The sequence below is a fragment of the Pristis pectinata genome, chromosome 13 (assembly GCF_009764475.1).
Source record: "Pristis pectinata isolate sPriPec2 chromosome 13, sPriPec2.1.pri, whole genome shotgun sequence".
NCBI lineage: Eukaryota > Metazoa > Chordata > Chondrichthyes > Rhinopristiformes > Pristidae > Pristis > Pristis pectinata.
In genome coordinates, this window is record NC_067417.1 from 49,897,289 (window position 1) to 49,920,137 (window position 22,849).

General features: G+C 44.9%; 1 protein-coding gene across 1 annotated transcript in view; it reads left to right on the forward strand.

Annotated features, from left to right (window-relative positions):
* hydin (HYDIN axonemal central pair apparatus protein) overlaps positions 1-22,849 on the forward strand; it is a 541,323-nt gene that overhangs the window by 290,453 nt on the left and 228,021 nt on the right. The window contains exons 32-37 of the mRNA XM_052028752.1: positions 976-1,112; positions 8,209-8,336; positions 12,223-12,417; positions 15,338-15,487; positions 16,610-16,849; positions 20,860-21,031. Of these exons, the coding sequence (XP_051884712.1) occupies positions 976-1,112; positions 8,209-8,336; positions 12,223-12,417; positions 15,338-15,487; positions 16,610-16,849; positions 20,860-21,031 (1,022 nt within the window). The remainder of the gene's footprint in view (positions 1-975; positions 1,113-8,208; positions 8,337-12,222; positions 12,418-15,337; positions 15,488-16,609; positions 16,850-20,859; positions 21,032-22,849) is intronic.

The following is a 22,849-nucleotide window of genomic DNA, read 5'->3' on the forward strand; positions in this document are numbered from 1 at the left end:
ACCCACGCAGACACGGGAGAACGTACAAACTCCTTACAGACAGCGACGGGAATTGAACCCCGATCGCTGGCGCTGTAATAGCGTCGCGCTAACCGCTACGCTACTGTGCATCTTCTTTAGCAAATCCATGTAAACTACCTTTGATTAATCTGGTTCTTTCTCAATGAAATTGTATCGCTTGGAATAATTTGCCCAATACTATGACAATGCTAATTTGCCCATAATTATTCTGACTATTTTTTCTCTTTTCAAGCAATGTTACAATGTTAAGCAGCCTTCCTGCCTTCTGGCGATGCCTTTTAGAATACAAGAATGGCAGATTATGTACAGGAAACAGAGCTGCACAAGTCAACCATTTTGTATGTCTGTGGCTGAGGTGTTTGTACATCTGGTACTGAAGGCTGAAAACAATTTCTCATTCACTGTGTTACCTTATGCTGTGTTGAATGGGGACATGGCAGGTGTTAGATGGGTTAGATGGTGTTAATTGGCTGTGAACAGAGTGCAGCATTCACAACATCATAAGAGTGACGTCAGAAGGAAAAGCAACCTCCTTGCAGGCCAGGAAAGGAGAGATGGAACTTAAGTTGTGATGAGAGGAAGTAGAGAAGCCAATCAAAATAAATAATTTACAAATATCGATCACCCAGATATTCCCATGCCAATGAATTCATAGCATGTCAATATAGAAACCAATTTTATTCTCAGTGTTGCTCTTGGTTTATTCCCCTGGCCTGAGATGTAATGATTCCAGAAATAATTTGAGTGCACCCATAAGAATGTCTATGATTTTCTGGGACTGGTATGCAGGGCAACAGAGAAAGAGCAGGGAGACAGAACAAACAGGATAGTTCTTTTAAAGAGCTGATGAACCACCTGCATGGTTCCATGTTTCCTGCTGGGTCACAGACTGATGAGTTATGTTGTTGAAAGTTAAGGTTATTGTACATGTGTGATAGTTAGAGTTTCTTACAGATGTCCTCTGCCTGAGTTTTTCCTGGATTTTGGTTTTGTTATCCTCGGCACCGTGAAGATACATATTATCAAGATTACAAACACAGGTTTTATGCCAGTATCCTTTCACACTGACCAACGTGCTCTTAAGAATACAGGTAAGCACCTATTGTGTACATAATACATGCTACAGGATGCATAGAGGGGTCTTGTTCAAATCTAAATATGAATTTGTTTTGCGCGATATACAATATAAACCTTATACCTCCTCTTTTCCATATAATTTACAAATGTTAGTGTAATTGTGTATGGATACTGAAAAATAGTTCCAGTAGTCAGTGTGATTAAAGTGACGCAGCACAGAAACAGGCCCTTTGGCCCATCATGTCCATGCTTGACCAATCAAGTACCCCTCTACACTAATCTCATTTACCAGCACTTGGTCCATAACCTCAGTACATCAGTGATTCAAGTATTTCTTTAGAGACTTATTGAATGTTGTGAGAGCCTCTGCCTCCACCACCTTTTCAGGCAGTGCGGTCCAGATTCCAACCACCCTTTGTGTGAAAATACTTTTTCTCAAGTCATCTCTAAACCTCCTACCCCTTTCCATATACCCATGCCCTCTGGTTTTAGATACCTCTGCAATGGGGAAAAGTTTCCTACTATCAACCTATGCTCTTTTTTTTGAATATACAAAAGTTTATTCTCTAAAAGCACTGCAAAATGACATCCAGTGTCAAAACTACAGCAACTAATACAAGAAAGAAAAAACTCTGCAGACAGATGCCAACTAGAGAACTATGGCAAATAACTAACAACTGCAAAACGCACCACTTCAGATGAGAATCTCATTCACACCGTCCACAACGCATGCGATCCCCTGAGGGGCCCACCGACAAACTATGCTCCTTATAATTTGTGACCATTGCTTGCCTGGCCTGATTCGACGTACTCTTCTTTACCCAACATAGCTTTGGTAAAGGATTTATCAATTTCAGATTTAAACATTGAAAATTGACCAGCACACAAGCCCCTTTTGTGGAAGAGGTCTAAACTTCTGCCTTGTTCATCAGACCAAAGGGATTTTGAATTAAATGCCTCTGTTATTTGATGGCTTGCAGAGTCTTCCAGTGTACAGCAGAGCAGCTCTCCAAATTCATCGTGGCCTGTAAAAACTGGCAATAACAAAGACAGCGGTTGCTGTCAACTGTGGAGGGGAGACAGGGAAGGGGCTCAAGGACTCTACGAAGGAAGCCCCTTTCTGGATGGGGAGTCAAAGCAAAATTGTTGGGATGTCACTTTCAGTGACAGAAACTCCTAATCCCCATTCAATGTATGTTCGCTGTTGCCAATCATTACAGAATCTACTCGACTGCATTGACAGTTTAAAAATCAGCACCATTAACGTACCACGGAGACACAAGAGACTGCAGATGCTGGGACCTGGAGCAAAAAACAAACTGCTGGAGGAACTCTCCCCCATCTATTTCCACCTGGCCATCACCCACACACCTATACACTTGGGTTTCTTCTCCCCTGGCCTACCCTTCCAGTTCCCTCCCCCACCTGGTTCCATCCGCCCATCTTCCCTCCCTTATCTGGTTCCACCTATCACCTTCCAGCCTCTGTCTCTCTAACGTCATCCTCCCCTCTCCCTACTTGGCTCTATCTTCCCAATATCCCCCAACTCACCTGGTTCCACCTTTCACTCACCAGTCTCTGTCTCCCTCCTCCTTCTAACCTCTTTATACTGGCTCTCTTCCATCTACCTGATGCAGGGTCTTGACCTGAAATGTCAACCATCTCTCTGCCTCCACAGATGCTGCTTCACTCGCTGTGTTCCTCTGGCAGTTTGTTTTTTGTATCATTAACATAACAAATGAAGTTTGTACATCCAAGAGAACAAAAACTTACATAGATCATCTAGTTACTCTGGTGGAATCCCTTGGTACCTGTCTCTGTGAGGCTTTGCTTTCCTATTGTGGCCACATGTTATTCCCTCACTCTGCGGCATGGGTTTATAGAAGGCTGCTGACTTCCATCGGAGGAGACTGTAGATATCCTTGGTGAACAACCTCGAGCACTTCTGGATGTCGAAGGCCAAGCTCAGATTGCACCATTTTGTCATGAGCTGGTTGGTTGATGAGCAACAGCAAGGCTACAGGCTGAGCGGTGGTGGCAAAATTGCTATCGCCGAGGACAGAAGATTTGCAAACCGCAGAGCTCCCGTATTTTCCCAAGGTGATGCCTCAGAAATTCTACTCATCTGTTGGAGTGCCATGACTCCCTGAATGCTGGCCCAAACTAGCATTCAGATGGCAGGATACAGGTTTATTTCCACTGTAGCACATCGCGGGCCTCTTGGCAATCCAGCAAAATGGCCTCCAGCAGATCACAATGATGACCAGGGAAGTGGTGGTGGCTCCATAGCTGTCCTCTCTGAAGATAATGGCATCCGTGGTCCCATCACTACCAGTGAGACCCTGCCCTCATTGTTGCCAGTCATGCACCCACTCAGTGAGAATAGGCCCAACGGAGATCAACGTTGCCTCTCACAGTGTCTGCAGCTTCCTTCACATCAAGTGAGCAGCTGTCCACCATCCAGGGAAGCACTGTGTAGGAGCCATGGAGAAGTACGCAGAAGATGGTTGCTAAGAGTTTGCATGAGGCTACACAGCTGATGGTTGTATGGTTTCGGAATTGATTGAACATACAAATATGCTTGGCATGTTGATGTGCTTGGAAATTCATGATTCGTGGTCAAATGGACACTGGTGATCATACAGGAAGAATGTAATCTGGCAGTAATATTGTCATGGGGATTGCTGTAAGGAGCCGCCATTGTAGACAGGCCAGTCTTTACTGAATATCCCCGATTGCCTTTGAAGAATGTATTGAGGATCTACCATCTTGAACCACTGTGGGGTCTGCACTGAAGCAAGTCCCACAGCTCTGTTGGATAAGGTTTGTAGAATAGTGACAATAGAGGAACAGGGGTATATATTTCCAAGTCATGATCTTGTGTGACTTGGAGGCTACTTGCAGGTGATGGCCTATCCAAGCAATTGCCATCCTTGTCCTTCTAGGAGCTAGTTGCCTTGTCCTCGGTCACTTACCACTATCAGTTTTGCAGTTGCATTGCATCACTGGAAGATGGCAATGAATATTTCAGGATAGTTAATTATTCTTTTAATTTACTAGATGTTGGCATTATGACAAAGACAGTGTTTATTGCTGTTGTCAGTTGTCCTTGAGAAGGTGATGGTGAACTGCCTTGTTGAACCACTGCAGTCAGGTAGTCAAACAGTGCCGCTGGGTAGAGACTTCCAGGATTTACAGCCAGAAATGAAGTAGCAATGACAAAGTGTTTCCACAAAGGGATGGTGTTTGACTTAGAGGGGAATCTACAGGCAAAGTTTTCATGCAGCTACTGCCCTTGATAGGAGAAATCATGGACTGAGAGGTGCTGCTTTTGCATATGGTAGGTCATATGTGATGGATCAGTGGTGGAGAGTGCGAATGTTTACAGCGATGCAAGGGGTGCCAATCAGCTGGCTGCTTTAAGTGTGATGTTCATCCTGGCAAGTTAAGAATTTTTGTCACGTTCCTTCACATGTGCTTAATAGATGATGCAAAAGGTTTACACGTGTGCTTGAACTTGCCGCCTTTTTTCTGTGGAGTGGTGTTCTCCACTGAACCAACAGATGATCAGCTGTGCCCTGACAGCACGTCCAGAGAGGGCCTCTTGTCATCACACCTTGTCTTGTTCTTCCTCATCCTCCTCCCACAACTTCAGCTGCTGCAGGCCTGAACTAACTGGTCAACAATAGTGGGTGTAGTTGGAAGAAGATCCTCTCAAAAAGGGATTAAATTTTTTGTTCAAAATAGGAAGTAAGGACATGCCTGGCAACTAACAGGCCAATCAGTTCAAGCTCAGTGGTAGGCAAGCATCCGTAGAACCATAGAAGAATACAACACAGGCCCTTCGGCCCACCATGCTGTGCCGACCTTTAAACCACGCCTAAGACTAACTAACCCCTTCCTCCCACATATCCCTCTATTTTAAGTTCCTCCATATGCTTATCTAACAACCTCTTGCACTTGACCAACATATCAGCCTCCACCACTGCCCCAGGCAGCGCATTCCATGCACCTACCGCTCTCTGCGTGAAAAACCTCCCTCTGATATCTCCCTTGAACTTCCCACCCATTACCTTAAAGCCATACCCTCTTGTATTGAGCATTGGTGCCCTGGGAAAGAGGCGCTGGCTGTCCACTCTATCTATTCCTCTTAATATTTTGTAAACCTCTATCATGTCTCCCCTCATCCTCCTTCTCTCCAATGAGTAAAGCCCTAGCTCCCTTAGTCTCTCCTCATAACCCTTACTCTCCAATCCAGGCAGCATCCTGGTAAATCTCCTCTGCACCCTTTCCAACGCTTCCACATCCTTCCTATAATGAGGCGACCAGAATTACACACAGTACTCTAAGTGTGGTCTAACCAGAGTTTTGTAGAGCTACATCATTACCTCGTGGCTCTTAAACTCGATCCCACAACTAATGAAAGCTAACATCCCATAAGCTTTCTTAACTACCCTATCCACCTATGAGGCAACTTTCAGTGATCTGTGGATATGAACCCCCCAGATCCCTCTGCTCCTCCACACTACTCAGTATCCTACCATTAACCTTGTACTCTGCCTTGGAGTTTGTCCTTCCAAAGTGTACCACCTCACACTTCTCCGGATTAAACTCCATCTGCCACTTCTCAGCCCAGATCTGCATCCTATCAATATCCCTCTGTAACCTTTGACAGCCCTCCACACTATCCACAACACCACCGACCTTTGTGTCGTCTGCAAACTTGCTAACCCATCCTTCCACCCCCTCATCCAAGTCATTAATAAAAATCACGAAAAGTAGAGGTCCCAGAACCAATCCTTGTGGGACACCACTAGTCACAGCCCTCCAATCCGAATGCACTCCCTCCACCACAACCCTTTGCTTTCTACAGGCAAGCCAATTCTGAATCCACACGGCCAAGCCTCCCTGGATCCCTTGCCCTCTGACCTTCTGAAGAAGCCTACCATTGGAACCTTGTCAAACGCCTTACTAAATCCATGTAGACCACATCTACTGCACTACCCTCATCAATCTTCCTGGTCACCTCCTCAAAGAACCCTATCAGGCTTGTGAGGCAAGATCTTCCCTTCACAAATCCATGCTGGCTGTCCCTAATCAGTACATGATTCTCTAAATGCTCATAGATCCTATCTCCTAGAATCCTTTCTAACAGCTTGCCCACCACAGACGTAAGGCTCACTGGTCTGTAATTCCCTGGACTATCTCTACTACCTTTTTTGAATAAGGGGACAACATTTGCCACCCTCCAGTCCTCTGGTACCATTCCCGTGGACAACGAGGACTCAAAGATCCTAGCGAATGGCTCAGCAATCTCCTCCCTCGCCTTGCGGAGCAGCCTGCAGAATATTCCGTCAGGCCCCGGGGAATTATCTGTCCTAATATTTTCTAACAGCTCCATCATATCCTCTCACTTGATATCTACATGCTTTAGAACATTACCCTTACCAACACTGTCCTCAGCGTCATCAAGGCCCCTCTTCTTGGTGAATACTGAAGAGAAGTATTCATTGAGAACTTCACCCACTTCCACAGCTTCCAGGCACATCTTCCCACCTTTGTCTCTAATCGGACCTACCTTTACTCTCGTCATCCTTCTGCTCTTCAGGTACGAGAAAAAAGCCTTGGGGTTCTCCTTAACCCTACTCGCCAAAGCCTTTCAATGTCCCCTTCTTGCTCTCCTCAGACCCTTCTTAAGTTCCTTCCTTGCTACTCTATATTCCTAATGAGCCCTATCTGATCCTTGCTGCTTACACCTTATGTACACTGCCTTCTTCCTAACTAGTTGTTCCACCTCTCTTGTCACCCATGGTTCCTTCACCCTGCCATTCCTTCTCTGCCTCACTGGGACAAATTTATCCCTAACATCCTGCAAGAGATCCCTGAACATCGACCACATCTCCATAGTACATTCCCCTTCAAAAGTGTCATCCCAATTCACACTCCCAAGTTCTCGCCTTATAGCCTCATAATTTGCCTTTCCCCAATTAAATATCTTCCCGTCCTCTTTGCTCCTATCCCTGTCCATGACAATGCTAAAGGTTATGGAGCAGTGGTCACTGTCCCCCAAATGCTCACCCACTGAGAGATCTGTCACCTGACCCGGTTCATTACCTAATACTAGATCTAATATGGCATCCCCTCTAGTCGGTCTGTCAACATACTGTGACAGGAATCCGTCCTGGACACACTTAACAAACTCTGCCCCGTCTAACCCTTTGGCACTAAGCAGGTGCCAATCAATATTTGGGAAGTTGAAGTCTCCCATGATAACAACCCTGTCATTCTTGCACCTTTGCAAAATCTGCCTCCCAATCTGCTCCTCAGAATCCCTGCTGCTACCGGGAGGCCTATAGGATACTCCCAGTAGAGTAACCGCTCCTTTCTTGTTCCTAACTTCCACCCATACTGACTCTAGAGAGGATCCTGCTACATTATCCACCCTTTCTGCAGCTGTGATAGTGTCCCCGACCAGTATCGCCACCCCTCCTCCTCTTCTCCCCCCCCCTCCCTATCCCTTTTAAAACACTGAAAACCAGGAATATTCAATATCCAAAAACAATGATATGAGAAGTCTGCCATATCCATTGTGTTTTAAAAGGCACAACAGATCAATAGATGACTCTTGGGAGATAAGGACTATTCCTTAAATCCATGGCTTCTGATCCCAAGACAGGCTTCTGTAACCACACATGGTGACAAGAGGCATGCAGCTATAAAGAACCTGGTGGAAACAACCCACGGGCTCCTCGTGCATTTGTCCTGTTTTATCACCTTCGCACAATTTATGCATGAAAGCAAAAAAAAACACCCATCCAAGACAGTAAAAGGTTGCATTACTATCCATCTCGTATGATTAGATTACAGCCTGCAACTTGTCTCGAGGTATCTATTAATCCCTTTATAAACCATCAGAATTCACACAGAATTATTCAGTGACTGGAATACGTCGTGATTGTCCCAGATACAAATTCTCTTTTGTGATAGAACTGAGGAGGAGTACTGCTAAATTACAGCAGAAGTTCAATGTTTTTTACACTGTATTGTTCATTCAGTAATATTAAGGTGAATGTGTTTATTGTGATCGATGTGATGTGGTTTATGTTGTAGGTTTCAGCGCTGAGCTGCACAGGGTGAACAATCTGCCCTATTGTGAAACAGAGACTTTTGAAGTACGGTTTGATCCCCGTAGTGCAAACCTCAGTATTGGATACACGAAAGCTTTGATATCAATACAGGTGCGTTACAAAATAAACAATCACTCCTGGTTTTTCTGAGGTCCAGTTTCATTTAACTCTCTTTCACAGTTTTGAAAGAGAATGATTTGTTGTTGGTGGGATGTATCACTTGGACCGGGAGCTCTGGTTTATTACGCTGTTCAATACAATTCAACAGGCAGTAAGGTGATAAGTCAAAGGTGATATATCAAGAAGCTGCAGTTGTCAACCTTACATAAACATAGCTGTTGTGACCTTTAATATCCAAATGCCACCACAGTATAAAGTTGATTTCAGCATCACTTGCCAAAGAACAGTTAATGCCTGTGATTCCTCATACCGCAGTGTCGCAGCCCCACTCTCCCGCCCCTGCCACACCTTGCAGAGAAAGGTCAAGAGTTGCGTTGTCCCCACAGCTAGAGGGTTACAGACAGTGTTGGCAGGTACAGGATGTTGACCTCCTGTCACAAGCGTCATTAATACTTTGCATGTGTTTGGATTGGTTTTAATCTTATTTTAAGTGATAGTTATAACTGCAATCCTCTGCAATAAAATATCTTTGTCAGGAAATTGGATTTCACAATTTCTGGTGCTAAATAGGAGCTGATTTGGCTCTAACTCCTAATGTGGCAGCCGAGGTGAGGGAAAATAGAGGGACCATGTAGATGAGTGAAAATGGAGAGGGAGTGGAGAAGGATGAAGAGTGAGAGAGCAATTGGGAAGGGGTGGGGTTAAATGCTGCAGTGATGTTGATTGGGCCTTCATGTCAAATCGAGCTTATTGTCTTGTGCACAAGTGCGGCGAGGTACAGGTACAATGAAGAATTTGCTACAGCAGCATCACAGGCACGTAGGTACAGACAACACACAGAATATAAATTATACACAAGTTATATCAGACAGTGAAGAGAAAGTATAAAAGACTGTGCAAAAACAAGACAGTACAAGAAAAAGACACAATCAGAGACATGCTCTGGACTGGCCTGATTGGGCCTTTGCCACAGTGATCATTTAGCCCACAGATCACTACATCAAGCACAGCAGTGGTCATTATCACTGCTGTACTTGTAAATCAATGCAAAAAACCAGGGCAATTACAATTGGCTATCATTATGCTTCTTCTATGTTTCATAAGTGGCTTGGCAGCCAACCCTACAAGAAAACTGACACGAGGGGATATTAATCTAAAGGTGGAGAACTGCAGATGCAGGAAATCTGAAATTGCTGGGGATACTCAACAGGTTAGGCAGTATCTGTGGAGAGAGAAGCCATGTTAATTTTCCAGGTTAATGACTTCTCATCAGAACTGAAAAAATGAGAAAACAAGGGTGTTTCAGATTGCGGAGAGGGGAAGGGTGGAGAGAACAGAGGGGGTGCCTACGATCAGGTGTGGACCAAGAATAAGGAGACACAAATACTGTGGATGCCATTTAAGAAAGGGTGGTGAGTGCTTGTTAATCACAGCTGATCTGTCAGAGAGGAGCAAGCAGAGGGAGGTGAGCGAGGGCAGAAGAAGGGAAAAGCTAACATTTAATGCAGAACATAGCTGTTGCTAAAAATCTGAAGTAAAAAAAATGTTGGAAGTACTCAGCAGGTCAGGCAACTTCTGTGGAAAGAGAAAAGCTCATTTAGTGCTGAAGCTGGAATGGTGTTACATCAGAACTATGGAGACATGAGACTGCAGAGGCTGAAATCTGGAGCAACAAGCAATCTGCTGGAGGAACTCAGCAGGTCAAGCAGCATCTGTGGGGGAGAGGAATTGTTGACGTTTTGAGTTGAGACTCTGCACCAGGACTGAGAGTGATGAGGGAAGGTTGCTGGTATAAAGAGGAAAGGGCGAGGGGTTACGGGCAGAGGGAGCCAGGTGAGGGAGGGAGAGGAGTGGAGTTGGGAGACAGGTAGGTGGCTGATAGGTCAAAGCAGGCATGGGAGGTAAAAGAAAAAAAAGAGGGGGCAAATAGAGCAAGGGAGGGGGAGCGGAGGCTGAAAGTGGAGACAGAGGCTGGAGGGTGATAAATGGGTCGCAGAAGCTCCCAGTGCCGGGCTCTGATAAGTAAGGAAGGTGATAGTGGGAACCTTCCCTCTCCACTCTCAGTCCTGATGCAGAGTCTTCACCTGAAACATCGACAGTTCTTTTCCCTGCACAGATGCTGCTCCATCCACTCAGTTCCTCCAGCAGTTTGTTTTTACATCAAAACTAACTAGTTCTGGCACAAACAAGCAAGGCTGGTTATCTGAAATTGATGAACTCAATGTCAAGACCCAGGGGCTGCAAAGTCCTTGGAGGTGTTGTTCCTCGAGCTTGTGTTGGGCTTCGTGGAACAGTGTATCAGGGCAGAAGACAGAAAAGTTGGAATGGGGGTGGCAGGCAGCACCTGTGGAGGGAGGTATAGAGCTTAACGTTCAGACTGATGACCTTTCTTCAGAACTGGAACATGAGGAAACAAGTTGCAGAGAAAGATCAACATCTTATCAAAATGGAAATGGAAACCATTAGGGTTGAGCAAGGGAAAAGAGACAAATGGAAATCCCGCTGGAGAGAGCAGGCAGCTTGTTTGAGTGAGCATTCCTAAAAGGGAAGTGGCCCGTTTAAGGCTAGGAATCCTGTGGTGAGAATCTCACCTCCTATTCCCCAAAGCCCGTCCACCATCTACACGGCTCAAGTCAGGGGTGTGAGGGAACGCTCTCCACTCACCTGGGTGAGGGCAGCTTCAATAACACTCAAGAAGCTCGACACCATACAGGACACAGCAGCCGGCTTGACAGGCTCCCCATCCACACCCACTCACTCACTCCACCACCGACACACAGTAGCAGCAGTCTGTCCCATCGACAGGATGCACTGCAGCAACTCACCGAGACTCCCCGAGCAGCACCTTCCAAACCCACCACCTCTCCCAGCGAGAAGGACAAGGGCAGCAAAAGCTCGGGGAACACCACCCCCTGGGAGTTGCCCTCCGAGCCGCACACCGTCCCGACTCGGAAATATATCACCGTCCCTTCCCCGTCGCTGGGTCAAAGTCCTGGAACTCCCTCCCTGACAGCACTGTGGGTGCACCCACACCTCACGGACTGCAGCGGTTCCAGAAGGCAGCTCACCGCCACCTTCCCACGGGCAACTAGGGACGGGCAACGAAATGCTGGGTCAGCCTGTGAAGCCCACGTCCCTTGAATGAGTAAACAAAATATATTAACGTGGCTGCTGGGAGTGGGTAGATGAGCAACATAGTGTGAGAAAAGCTGACCACCCAGTCTCAGGTCACGGGAAGAACGTTCTTGCTTAAAACGACAATGATCAGTGAAACTCAACCATCTGTACACCATTCATAGCTACACAGCATTCTACGCCATCTTTCCTCTTGTTGAAAGCCCAGGTCTCCAGATTGAAGAACAGCTTCTTCCCTATTGCTATGAGACTCCTGAACCGCTCACTTCCTTCACGCTCCCTTCCCAGTGGTGCAGCCACGTTCTCACACTCTTACCTCCACCTCTCTCAGAATAGCTGAGAGTGGTAGGGTTGTCACTTTAGTATATTTTTTGCAGTACTTCAGATTGCACTGCAATCTTTGCACCATTCTGCTCTTTTATGCTTGTCGCTGTATTTGTTGTATTTATTATTACTATGTAAACTGTTTACTCTGTGAGCAAACAAGGAATTTCATTGCACCTGGTGTATATGACAATAATCTAATCTAATCTAAAATCACTGTTTCCAAGAGGCAAATTGCTCTTATTTCATCGGTAGTAAAATTAATTGGGAGAATACACTCAGAAAGCAACAATTCTTAAGGCCTTTGTTCTTTCAATGTACCAGTGATGGAATCTCGCTGAGAGAAGATTGCAGTGATGGGGGGAGAGGTTGCTGAAGGTGCTGAATTGTTTGATTATGTTTCTAATGCTTTGTCCAGGTTGTAGGTGGACCCACGGTGAACGTCATCTTGCAAGCTACAGTGACAGAGCCAGACCTGACCGTCTCCAGCGAGCACCTGGACTTTGGCACCGTGCAGTGCGGGCATTGTCAAGTTATAACTATCCAGCTCTACAACCACCTGCAAGTCCCCTGTGAATGGTCTTTCACTGATACCAGTATTGTGAAGAAAAAGGTGATAAAAGCTCATTTTTCTTTCACAGTAATTATTGAGAAACTTATGGACAATTCTAAATTGGGGTGTCATAAATATCAGATAATTGTAAACCCATTCAGAAATTCAGAAGCAATGTTTTTATTGGTATTGGTTTATTATTGTCACTTGTACTGAGGTACAGTGAAAAACTTGTCTTACAAAGCGATCATACAGGTCAATTCATTACACAGTGCAGTTACATTGGGTTAGTACAGAGTGCATTGATGTAGTACAGGTAAAAACAATAACAGTACAGAGTAAAGTGTTACAGCTACAGAGAAAGTGCAGTGCAATAAAGGTGCAAGGTCACAACAAGGTAGATCGTGAGGTCAGAGTCCATCTCTGTGTAAGGGTACGTGCCAGTGTGGTGAGAAGAAAGAATTAATCAGCACACACAAGAGTCCAAAAATCAAGATGCATTTAATACAAAGTTTAATGTTATTAATTCATGGGAGGAGGGTGTCAGTCACTAATCATGCTTGTGATGGTGGCAATGAGTTGCTCTCTTGATGAACTGTGCAATCATCCTGATGACTGTACTCCCACAGTATTGTGGGGCCGATAACTCCAGGGTTTCAATTCTCCAGTAGTAAGGCAGTGACAGTAATATTTCAGGGCAGCACCGTGATGCAGCTTGTAGAACTGCCTCACAGCTCCAGTGACCTGGTTTCAAAAGCTGGTGCTGTCAGTATAGAGTTTGCACATTTTTCCTGTGACCACTTGATTCCTTCCGGATGCTGTGGTTTCCTCCCACATCCCAGGGACGTGCGGGTTGATAGGTTAATTGTCTGCTGTAAATTGCTGCTATTGTGTAGGTAAGTGGTAGAATTTGGAGGGAGTTGATGGGATTGTGGGGAGAATAAAATGGGATAATTGTGGGATTAGTGTGAAGGGGTAGTTAATGGTCAGCGCAGACTTGATGGGCTGAAGGGCCTGTCTCCCATCTGTATGACTCTGTGACGTCAGGCTGGTACGTGATTGAGGGGAACGTGGTTGCAGCAGCCTCAGCCTTGTCTCTCACCCTTACATTCCGTGCTCCAGCATTAGTGAGAGTGCGGTTGCTTCCCTCCACTAGCTGTTTAATACCTGCCACCATTTTCACCTGGATGTGGGTTTGTTTAGCTCCGTCAGTTGCATGCAAGGTTCAGTGTTTAGCACGTGTAATCCTGTACTGGAGCTTCACCAGGCTGGAACCTCCTCTGGTACTTCATCAGCCATCATTTTCATGTTCTTCAATGCACCAGAATAGATTTCCTGACTTGATACTATTTGTAGAGTGAGGGATACAGAATCATGGAATTGACAAGGCACAGAAGGACGCCACTCATAAACAAATCAGTTGGGTTACAGGTTGCACTGGAAGACAGTTCAACTGCTGCTGATGGCTCACACTGCCACATGGATGACCAGATTTGACCTGACAGATGTGTTCCAAAACCCCATTTAGCATAATGCTAGTGCCACACATGATGGCGGATGTCATGGTATAAAGGTGACACCTTACACTAGGACAGTATGGTGATCACTCCATCAATCCTGTCGTGGACAGATCCATAGCCAGCAGATGCATTGGTGATGACAAGGTCAAGTAGATTAGTTCTTTACGTTGGTTCATACCCAGTCTGGGCAGCTGAGCCCTCAGGATTCAGCAAGCTTGGTTAATAATGTTCCTGCAGGACTACTCTTGGTGAGGGATGTTGAGTGTCCCAGCCAGATTCTCTGGCCTTGCTATCTTTGCTGCTTCTTTGCAGTATTGTTTAACATGATTCATCACTTGTGGGGTAATCAGCAACTTTCCCTGGCTGTGTCCTTCTGCTGGAAAGGGATGTACAGGGATTGTAATGGAGCAGTCTGGCACTTTGGATGAAAAGTATGATTCTGTTAGTAACACTGCATCAGGCTGTTGCTTGAATCACCTGTGAGACAGCTCTCCCAATTTAGGCATATCCCCAGATGATTGTGAGAAGAGTTGCATGGTTGAGTGAGCTAGATTGACACTGGGTAGTTCATTCTATCTTAGTCCTGTTGTGATTTAATGTAGCAGTTTTGATACAACTCAGTGGTTGGCTGGATCATTCTACAGCTCAACTAAGAGTCAGTAGCAGTCCGGGTTAAGGCAGCCGATATCCTACCCTGAAGGAAATTAGTGATAGGATTTAATTGACAAACCACTGGTTCATGGTCACCATTGAAGAGACAAGCTTTTTATTAAAAAAGGAATCCAGCTTACTTAATTAACTAAGTTTAAGTTTGCCAACTGCTGTAGTAGGATTGGAGTTCTTGTCCCATCACATTAGTCCAGGCCTTGGGATTTTATTTGTTCATTCAAGGGGCGTGGGCTTCACAGGCTGAGCCAACATTTAATTGCCCGTCACTAGTTGCCCGTGAGAAGGTGGTGGTGAGCTGCCTTCTGGAACCGCTGCAGTCCGTGAGGTGTGGGTGCACCCACAGTGCTGTTAGGGAGGGAGTTCCAGGACTTTGACCCAGCGACGGTGAAGGGACGGCGATATATTTCCGAGTCGGGACGGTGTGCGGCTCGGAGGGCGACTCCCAGGGGGTGGTGTTCCCCGAGCTTTTGCTGCCCTTGTCCTTCTCGCTGGGAGAGGTGGTGGGTTTGGAAAGTGCTGCCTGAGGAGTCTCGGTGAGTTGCTGGAGTGCATTCTGTAATCCTTGGGATTACCATTTCAGAATCAGAATCAGATTTATTATCACTGACTTAAATGACGTGAAATTTGTTGTGAAAAATATGTTGATCGGGTAAGAGGGTGCAGCATATATGGTGACAGGACACTGTCAGCTGTCTATTTATAGTGAACTTCTGCATAATTCTGTGTGAATGTAATTTATTGATCTGCCAGTCACATCATTAATACTGCTTTGCGGTTTCTGATTTAAACAGCTTGATAAGCACGTTCCCCTGCACCTGCGATCCAAACTGCTGAGAGAGTTGAAGCCGCCATCCTACGTGTTTCTCATGTTACCGCCTTGTGGTGTGGTCAATGCTGGGGAGAGAGTCAATGTGCAGATGACATTCACCCCTGCAGAGGAGGTGTGTTTCTCAAGGAAGGAAAGAATAATGTACCAGCTACCAGTAGAGATATGTGGTATTTCTACTCACAGAGTGATCACTGAGCACTTTGCACGTGCCTAGTAATGAGTAAAGGGAAATCCATTGAAGTCACCTTACAAGTGACAGAGATGGGTGGTTGATGGTCAGTGCAGACTTGATGGGCCAAAGGGCTTGTTTCTGTGCTGTATTCTCCCTGACTCTGTGGACACTTTGATGCTCAAAGCTCTGACTGTCCCAAGTATTCAGGACTGAAGCAGGCCAGTAGTGATCCATCCAGTAAACCATCCACTGCCCTATATGGGAAACGGAGGATGATGAAGTCCATTTACTGGATTGTTCGACAAGGACTCACCATTTTTTTTACATGATCACTCTACATTCAAGGTCATTGGGCTTGTTCTTACAGGATGGCTCTTGGATCAAGCTTTTTGTCCTGGTTGCCTACTTTTTGCTTATAGTGTAGCGGTTAGCGTAACGCTATTACAGTGCCAGCGACCCGGGTTCAATTCCTGCCGCTGTCTGTAAGGAGTTTGTACGTTCTTCCAGTGACTGCATGGGTTTCCTCCGGGTGCTCCGGTTTCCTCCCACATTCCAAAGACATATGGGTTAGGAAGTTGTTGGCGCCGGAAGTGTGGAGACACTTGCTGGCTGCCCCCAGAACACTCTATGCAAAAGGTTCATTTCACTGCGTGTTTCGATGTACATGTGACTAATAAAGATATATCATCATATCATCATCACTAATTCACTTCTGAAAATAACTGTCAACTTTGCTCCCATTACCCTTCCAAGCAGTGGACACTAGATTAGAACAACTCTGTGCACAAAATGTTCTTCTGAACTTCCTTTCCGGTTCTTTTTCCAAAAATCTTAAATCTGTCCTTTCTGGTTTCTAAATCTCCTGCCCTTGGAAACTGACTCTCCTCAATCCTTCTTTAAAACCCCTTATGTACATTTTATTGCCCAATTATACTGATCGATAGTTCTGTTTTCATACTAGTGTGATTGTTAACAGAGTGTTTTCCTAATGCCAATGCAACTAATTATTCCTGATGACAGCAACAAGAGATTTAATCAAGGTTGTTTCTTTTAAATCAACAGAAACTTTATAACCATCAACTGGTGCTGAACTTAGCACAAAGCAGTAACCAGGTGCTGATCATGGCCAGGGGTCAAGGGCTGGAGCCTCGCCTAGACTTTTCTACCACTTTGTTGGAACTGGGACCAATTTTACCGTACAGCGCAGATGCAGAGGGGACGGTGGTCGTGAAGAATCCCTGCAGCTTCCCGGTTGAATTCTATTCCGTTGAATTTGATGAGAAGTACCTGGAGGAAGAGAAGGTCTCTGGAAATATCTGTCAATTTTATTATTGCTTAGAGACAAAGAGAGAGGTTTTCAGTGCCCGGGTGTTACACCGGTGGAACGTATTGCCCATCATTTATAGAGTCTGCCTGATTTTCATTTCATCAAGTTCACCAGAGTTGAGCCCGACTCCAAGCACCAGTCTGAACCAAGTCCTAAATTCCCAGGCTCAACCAGACCCCTAGCCTCAGATTCAACCTGAATCGCAAATCTTGATCCCCAGCCCATCCCTGACTCTGACTCTGTCATTGTCTGACATCCACTCGTAACCTTCCAAGTATCATCAAAAAGGAACCAAAGCGGACTTTTCTCCATCTTGGCACAGAGGTGCTGGAGCTATTCATTGTGTCTCTAGCTGAGGCTCGTTGGCTTAGCACACTCGTCATTATCACACCCATTTTAATACCATGGCACTATTTAGTATCTTTATTAGATCAAGGCTTTTACTTTGCTTGTCTGGCAGTGTTTTATCTCGTGGAGATGAAACCTAATAGAATTGTAACTGTTAAAGCAAACATGGGAACAAAGGAAAATGAATGTGGAGTAATCTTATTGAAACATATAAGATTGTTAGGAGGCATAACAGGTTAAATGTTGAGAATTTCTATTAGTGGTGGAGTCCTGAACAGAGAATAAGGGGCAGTCATTTAAAACTGAGACGTGTAGGAATTTCTTCTCACAGAGGGTGATGATTCTTTAGATTTCTCTATCCAGGAGGATTGTGGAGACAAGATCATTGGAAGTATTTAAAGAGGACTTATGTACATTTTTGAAAGGCTGAGCAATTGAGGGCTACAAGGAACTGGCACAGAAGAGGATTTGAGGCCTGGGGCAGATCAACCATAATTATATTGAATGGTGGGGCAGGCTTGAGGGACCTGGTGGCCAACTCCTGCTCCTATTAAGGTCTTGTGAGAGACAGATCGGTTTACTATATTTAAATGTGCAATATTTAAGGTTAAGAGTGACCTTAAATGAGGAAACATCCCCATTAAATTAGTTTCCTTCGGATTGACAGGCTACCATCAGTTGTCAAGCCAAAGGTTCAGAATTTGCCATCAACAGTGAAGCAGCAATGCTCATTGTCAACCTCGGAGAGAGCTGCTCACAACCTTCAAGCAACCTTTCCCCTTTTCTTGATACCTGCTGCTGTCAGGTGACAGGGAGAATTCTGGTCCCAGTACCTGCTGGATGAATAATTAATCTCATAAAAGAATGCCCACAGCAAGCACACCATACAGTCAACAGATCACCTTTCAAACACTATACAGAGTTCTAAATAAAGATTTAATTAAGACAGAAGCTGAAATATCAATTTATTTAAAAATATATGTCTGGAAATTTGCTGATGCCGGTAAAGGCACTTTAAGAGCTGATTCCTGATGGGCCAACAAGCATTTGTTTGAAGGTCCGCTCTTTCAAACTCTCCTCAAAGGGCAGTGGAAGCAGAGCTTTTGGAAGTTTTTACGGCAGAAGAAGATCGATTCTTAATAAGCGAGGAAGTAAAAGGTTAGTGTAGTGGATAGGAATGCAGAACTGAGGTTACAATCAGATCAGGCACAATCTTATGAAATGACAGAGCAAGCTCCAGGGCCAACTGCTTATTTCAGATCCTAATTCGTATGTTTTTATTATCTGGAAAATCTCAGATACTGGAACTCGCTGCAAGTTCTCATGGCGAATGATTTTTCATTGAAATTTAATCACAGCACACAAAAAGCTGCCACTCTGATTCAACTTCTATGTCATTGTTTTTCATTTTATAACCCTTTGTACCTTGGAATATTCATGCAAGTTAATTTCAATATGCATACATAAATTTACTTAGAGCCAGGGATTTTTAAAAGCAGTCATTATGGCTTGGAATACCATTAAAAACTCATTTAGAACTAACGCAACAAATTAGGTTTTCAATATAATTTAGTGAGGGACTGTCATGTGATTCAGGTATCTTCACAATTTCATTGGAGGAGATTGCAGACTGCACAAGGTGTGGTGAAACACCAGATCATTGATGGTAACTTTGGTGTTTCCATATCAAACAACACCTGCAAGGAAATTCCAAATATGCTGTTGCTTTCTTGGAACGGTGGTGGCAACTTATGACAATTTCGTCATCGTTGCTGCAAGACACTGAGTTGTATTTTACTTCCTATTATAAATTATGATGAATCAGTTCTTTTACACAGGCATCACAGAGTGCCAGGAATTTCAGTTTGAAAGGTGACCTGAAACTATTGGAAAACTATCAGAAGTTGCGTTTTCCCAGAGCCAGAGGAATATGGCAATGACTGATTGTGATGTTATGGTTGCCAGGCTACACAGTAGAAAATGGTTATTGAAAATTATGTCAGTACTGTAGCCCATCTGGATGCTGACATTTATTTTGGCAACCAAAAATATTCTTAATTGTTGCTGGAAAATCTGGCCAGCCAGTCAACATCAGGAGTGCCTGAATATAGGCATGAATGTTTGTTTGTGGATTACCTTGCAATCTTTATTTTGGCTGCAACTCTGCAGAACAGCACAAAGCAGGGACATTGGTTTTGCTCGTGAAGGTGGAGGGAGGGATCCATAACAAAAGGAATCGTAGGCAAGCTCTATCGCTCAGACAGAAGAGACTGTAGATGCTGGAATCTGGAGGACCACACAAAGTGCTGGAGGAGCTCAGCAGGTCAAGCAGCATCTATGGAAGGAAAAGGATAGTCAACATTTTGGGTTGAGACCCTTCATTTGGACCCTTCTTAGGTAGGAGATAGAAGCGGGCAGTGTGGGGTTGGGGAACGACCAGGCTGGATGCTGTAGAGGGGACAGAGGGGAGATCTCCAGAGGTGATGAGGTCGGTGATGGTACAGGAGACCGTGGCCTGATGATCCTTGGCGGGATCCCGGTCCAGGGGTAGGTAGGAGGAGGTGTCCGAGAGCTGCCGTTTGGCTTCTGCAAGGTAGAGGTTGGTCCGCCAGACTACAACAGCACCGCCCTTGTCGGTGGGTTTGATGGTGAGGTTGGGATTGGGACGGAGGGAGCGGAGAGCAGCACGTTCAGAGGGGGTGAAGTTGGAGTGGGTGAGAGGAGTGGTGAAGTCAAAGTGGTTGATGTCCCATTGGCAGTTAGAAATGAAAAGATCCAGAGAGGGCAGAAGGCCAGACGGGGTGCCCGAGGAGGGTTTGAGGTGGGAGAAGGGGTCATCGGTGTGGGCTGTGGAATCCTTGCTGAAGAAGTCGGGGCAGAGGAGACAGAAGAAGAGATCGGCATCATGACGGGCACAGAACTCGTTGAGGTGCGGGCGCAGGGGAACGAAGGTAAGGCCCCTGCTGAGGACAGAACGTTCCACTTTGGAGATGGGGAGGTTGGAGGGGATAGTAAAGACATGGCAGGGGTTGGAGCTTGAGTCCAGGTGAAGGGTCTCGACCTGAAACGTCAACTGTCCATTTCCCTCCATAGATGCTGCCCGACCCACTGAGTTCCTCCAGCATTTTGTGTGAAGCTTTATTGTTCACCTTTGAGTTGGCAATTCAGAACATTGTTTAGCATCAGGTTTCTCTGAACCTCCTTGACTGTGTGTGGAAGATGTGTGCAGTTATGACTCAAAGGAAAAAGATAATTGAAAAAGAGTTTTCTTGTACTAAAGGAATGGTATTGAATTGATACAAGGGAAATTGTAATTGATGACAGGCAGAAATGAGATGTGAGAGTGGTAGTCCAATAAAAAGTGTCCTGCTGCTCTAAGGTGTAGAATGTTAAATCAACTGCATGCTGCATTTCCTCAGAAAAAACAAATATAATTTTTAATATGAAAATTAGAAAACTACAGATGCTGGAAATCTGGAAAAAAATAAAATCCGAAATGTTAACTCAGTTTTTCTTTCTGTGGATGTGTCTGGCCTGTCGAGTGTTGCCAGCATTTTCTGTTTTTATTGCAGTCTTTTTTATAATGTTTGTGACACCCTATAACATTGAACTGTCTGGTCCATCTTTCCACTGAAAGGTTCTGAGGATGATGAAAGGCTATAGTTCACTTAACACACTGTTGCTGCCACCTAGACAACCAGGCGAGAGGCTTCCAGTGGAGTTACTAGATTACTATAAAGAACAGACCCTAATCCAAGAGCAGGAACAAGCAAAGAGAAAACTCCTGGAGGTCACTGAAGGAGAAAATGGTAGGTGCTTAGAAGGAAACAATCTGTTTACACAATCTCAAAAAGACTACCATCAATGTGGAACTGCAACTTAATAATGTGAGCAATACTACTTGATCAACACATTCACATTGTGTGACTTTATTCTTGATGCGAATGCTTTGGGTGCCCATAAACTGGTTAATAAGCTCCAGAATTCCCATTTAAAATGCACAAACTATTCTCTTTGGAGTTGTTTCTTGAAACCTACTTTGATCAAGTTTTTGACCACTAGCCCTAATTTATCCTAATATAGTGTGTTAAATTTTCACTGATCATGCTCCTATAAAGCCAAAATAATCAAGGATCCTTGCCACCCCAGACATTTTCTCTTCTCCTCTCTCCCATCAGGCAGAAGATACCAAAAGCTTGAAAGCACGTACCACCAGACTCTATAGTCTATCTCACTGTTACCAGGCTCCAACAGAACTCTCATTCGCTAAAGATAAATTCTTGATCTCCCGGTCTACGTCGTCATGGCCCTTGCACTTTATTTGGCTACCTACACTGCTCTTTCTCTGTAGCTGCAACACTATATTCCGCATTCAGTTTTCTTTTTGCTACCTTGATGTACTAATGCCTGGATGGCACGCAAATGAAAGCTTTTCATTGTATCTCGGTACACGTGACAATAATAAACCAATGCTTAATAAACCAATACCGTAAAATGCCGAGGGATGCTTTACTGAAGGCTTTGTAGAAACGCAAGAGCGTGTTGGCTGTGCTGTGGTACTGAGTCAGATCAATTGCTTCATCCTCCCCCATCACTTATTTCTTCGCAATGTTTTTTCCCTTGTTCCTTCCCACCTACATCTATAATACCTCTAACACCTGCCAGTGCCTTAACAGTTTCCATTTTGAGGCGCTAACATCCAGCTCCTCTCACCTCCACCCCCTGAGGGGTGTCTGTTTTCTCCTTGGATAAAGGGCAGGTCAGCCCTCATCCAGCACGGCACTCTTCATTCAGCTCGCCTCCTTACCATGATGAACAACTCTTCCTTTAGCTGCGCTCAAATCCCCAAAGTAGGAGTTGCTGTGGGACCCACATGAGGTTCCAGGTAAACCTGCCTCCTCACTGGGTATATGGAGCATTCTTTACTTCCGTCCAGTTCACATTCGCTCCATTACTTTTCTCTGGTTGTTGATGAGTAAATCTGTTCACTTCCTATCCTTGCCCTGAAGAGGAAAATGTCATTAACTTTGGACCCAGTTTCCACACTTCCTCACTTTCACAAGATCTATTTCTGACTCCTTCCTAATTTCCTTCACCCTCTTTGACTTCTGTCAGGGAAAAGGCATGTGACCAATTGTCTGTATAAACTCATGGGTCCCATAGTTACCATGAATGCACTGTCCATTTCCATTCTTCTGGTTTCTCCATTTTGGTTGTGTCAGTTTTCCATGCCAATGCTTCTTAAGTGTATACTGACTGTCTTCCCTGTGTGGAAGTCGGCCATACCATTTCACAAATCTTAACCTGTGATCTATTTCTATTCTTAAATGCATGAAACTCATTATCAGTGCTGCTGTATCCAAATTGTGCAATAAGTCTTCTCTCAAAGAGGCCCGTGTGTGCAGAGTATTATCTCCATTCAACATTGTTGTGGAAACTGCTTACGGTTTATGGAATGAATAAATTTAGCAAGCCATGCTTGCAGTGGAAGAATCAGAAGGTTCAAGGTTCAAACCCTCACTCCTGCCTGCCCTGGTAATTGGAGAAATAAAGCAAGCCTCTAGTTTTGTTGATATTCAGACTCTCTAATGTGTTGGAGGAAACCATATAAGGTCCTTCCTCCTCAG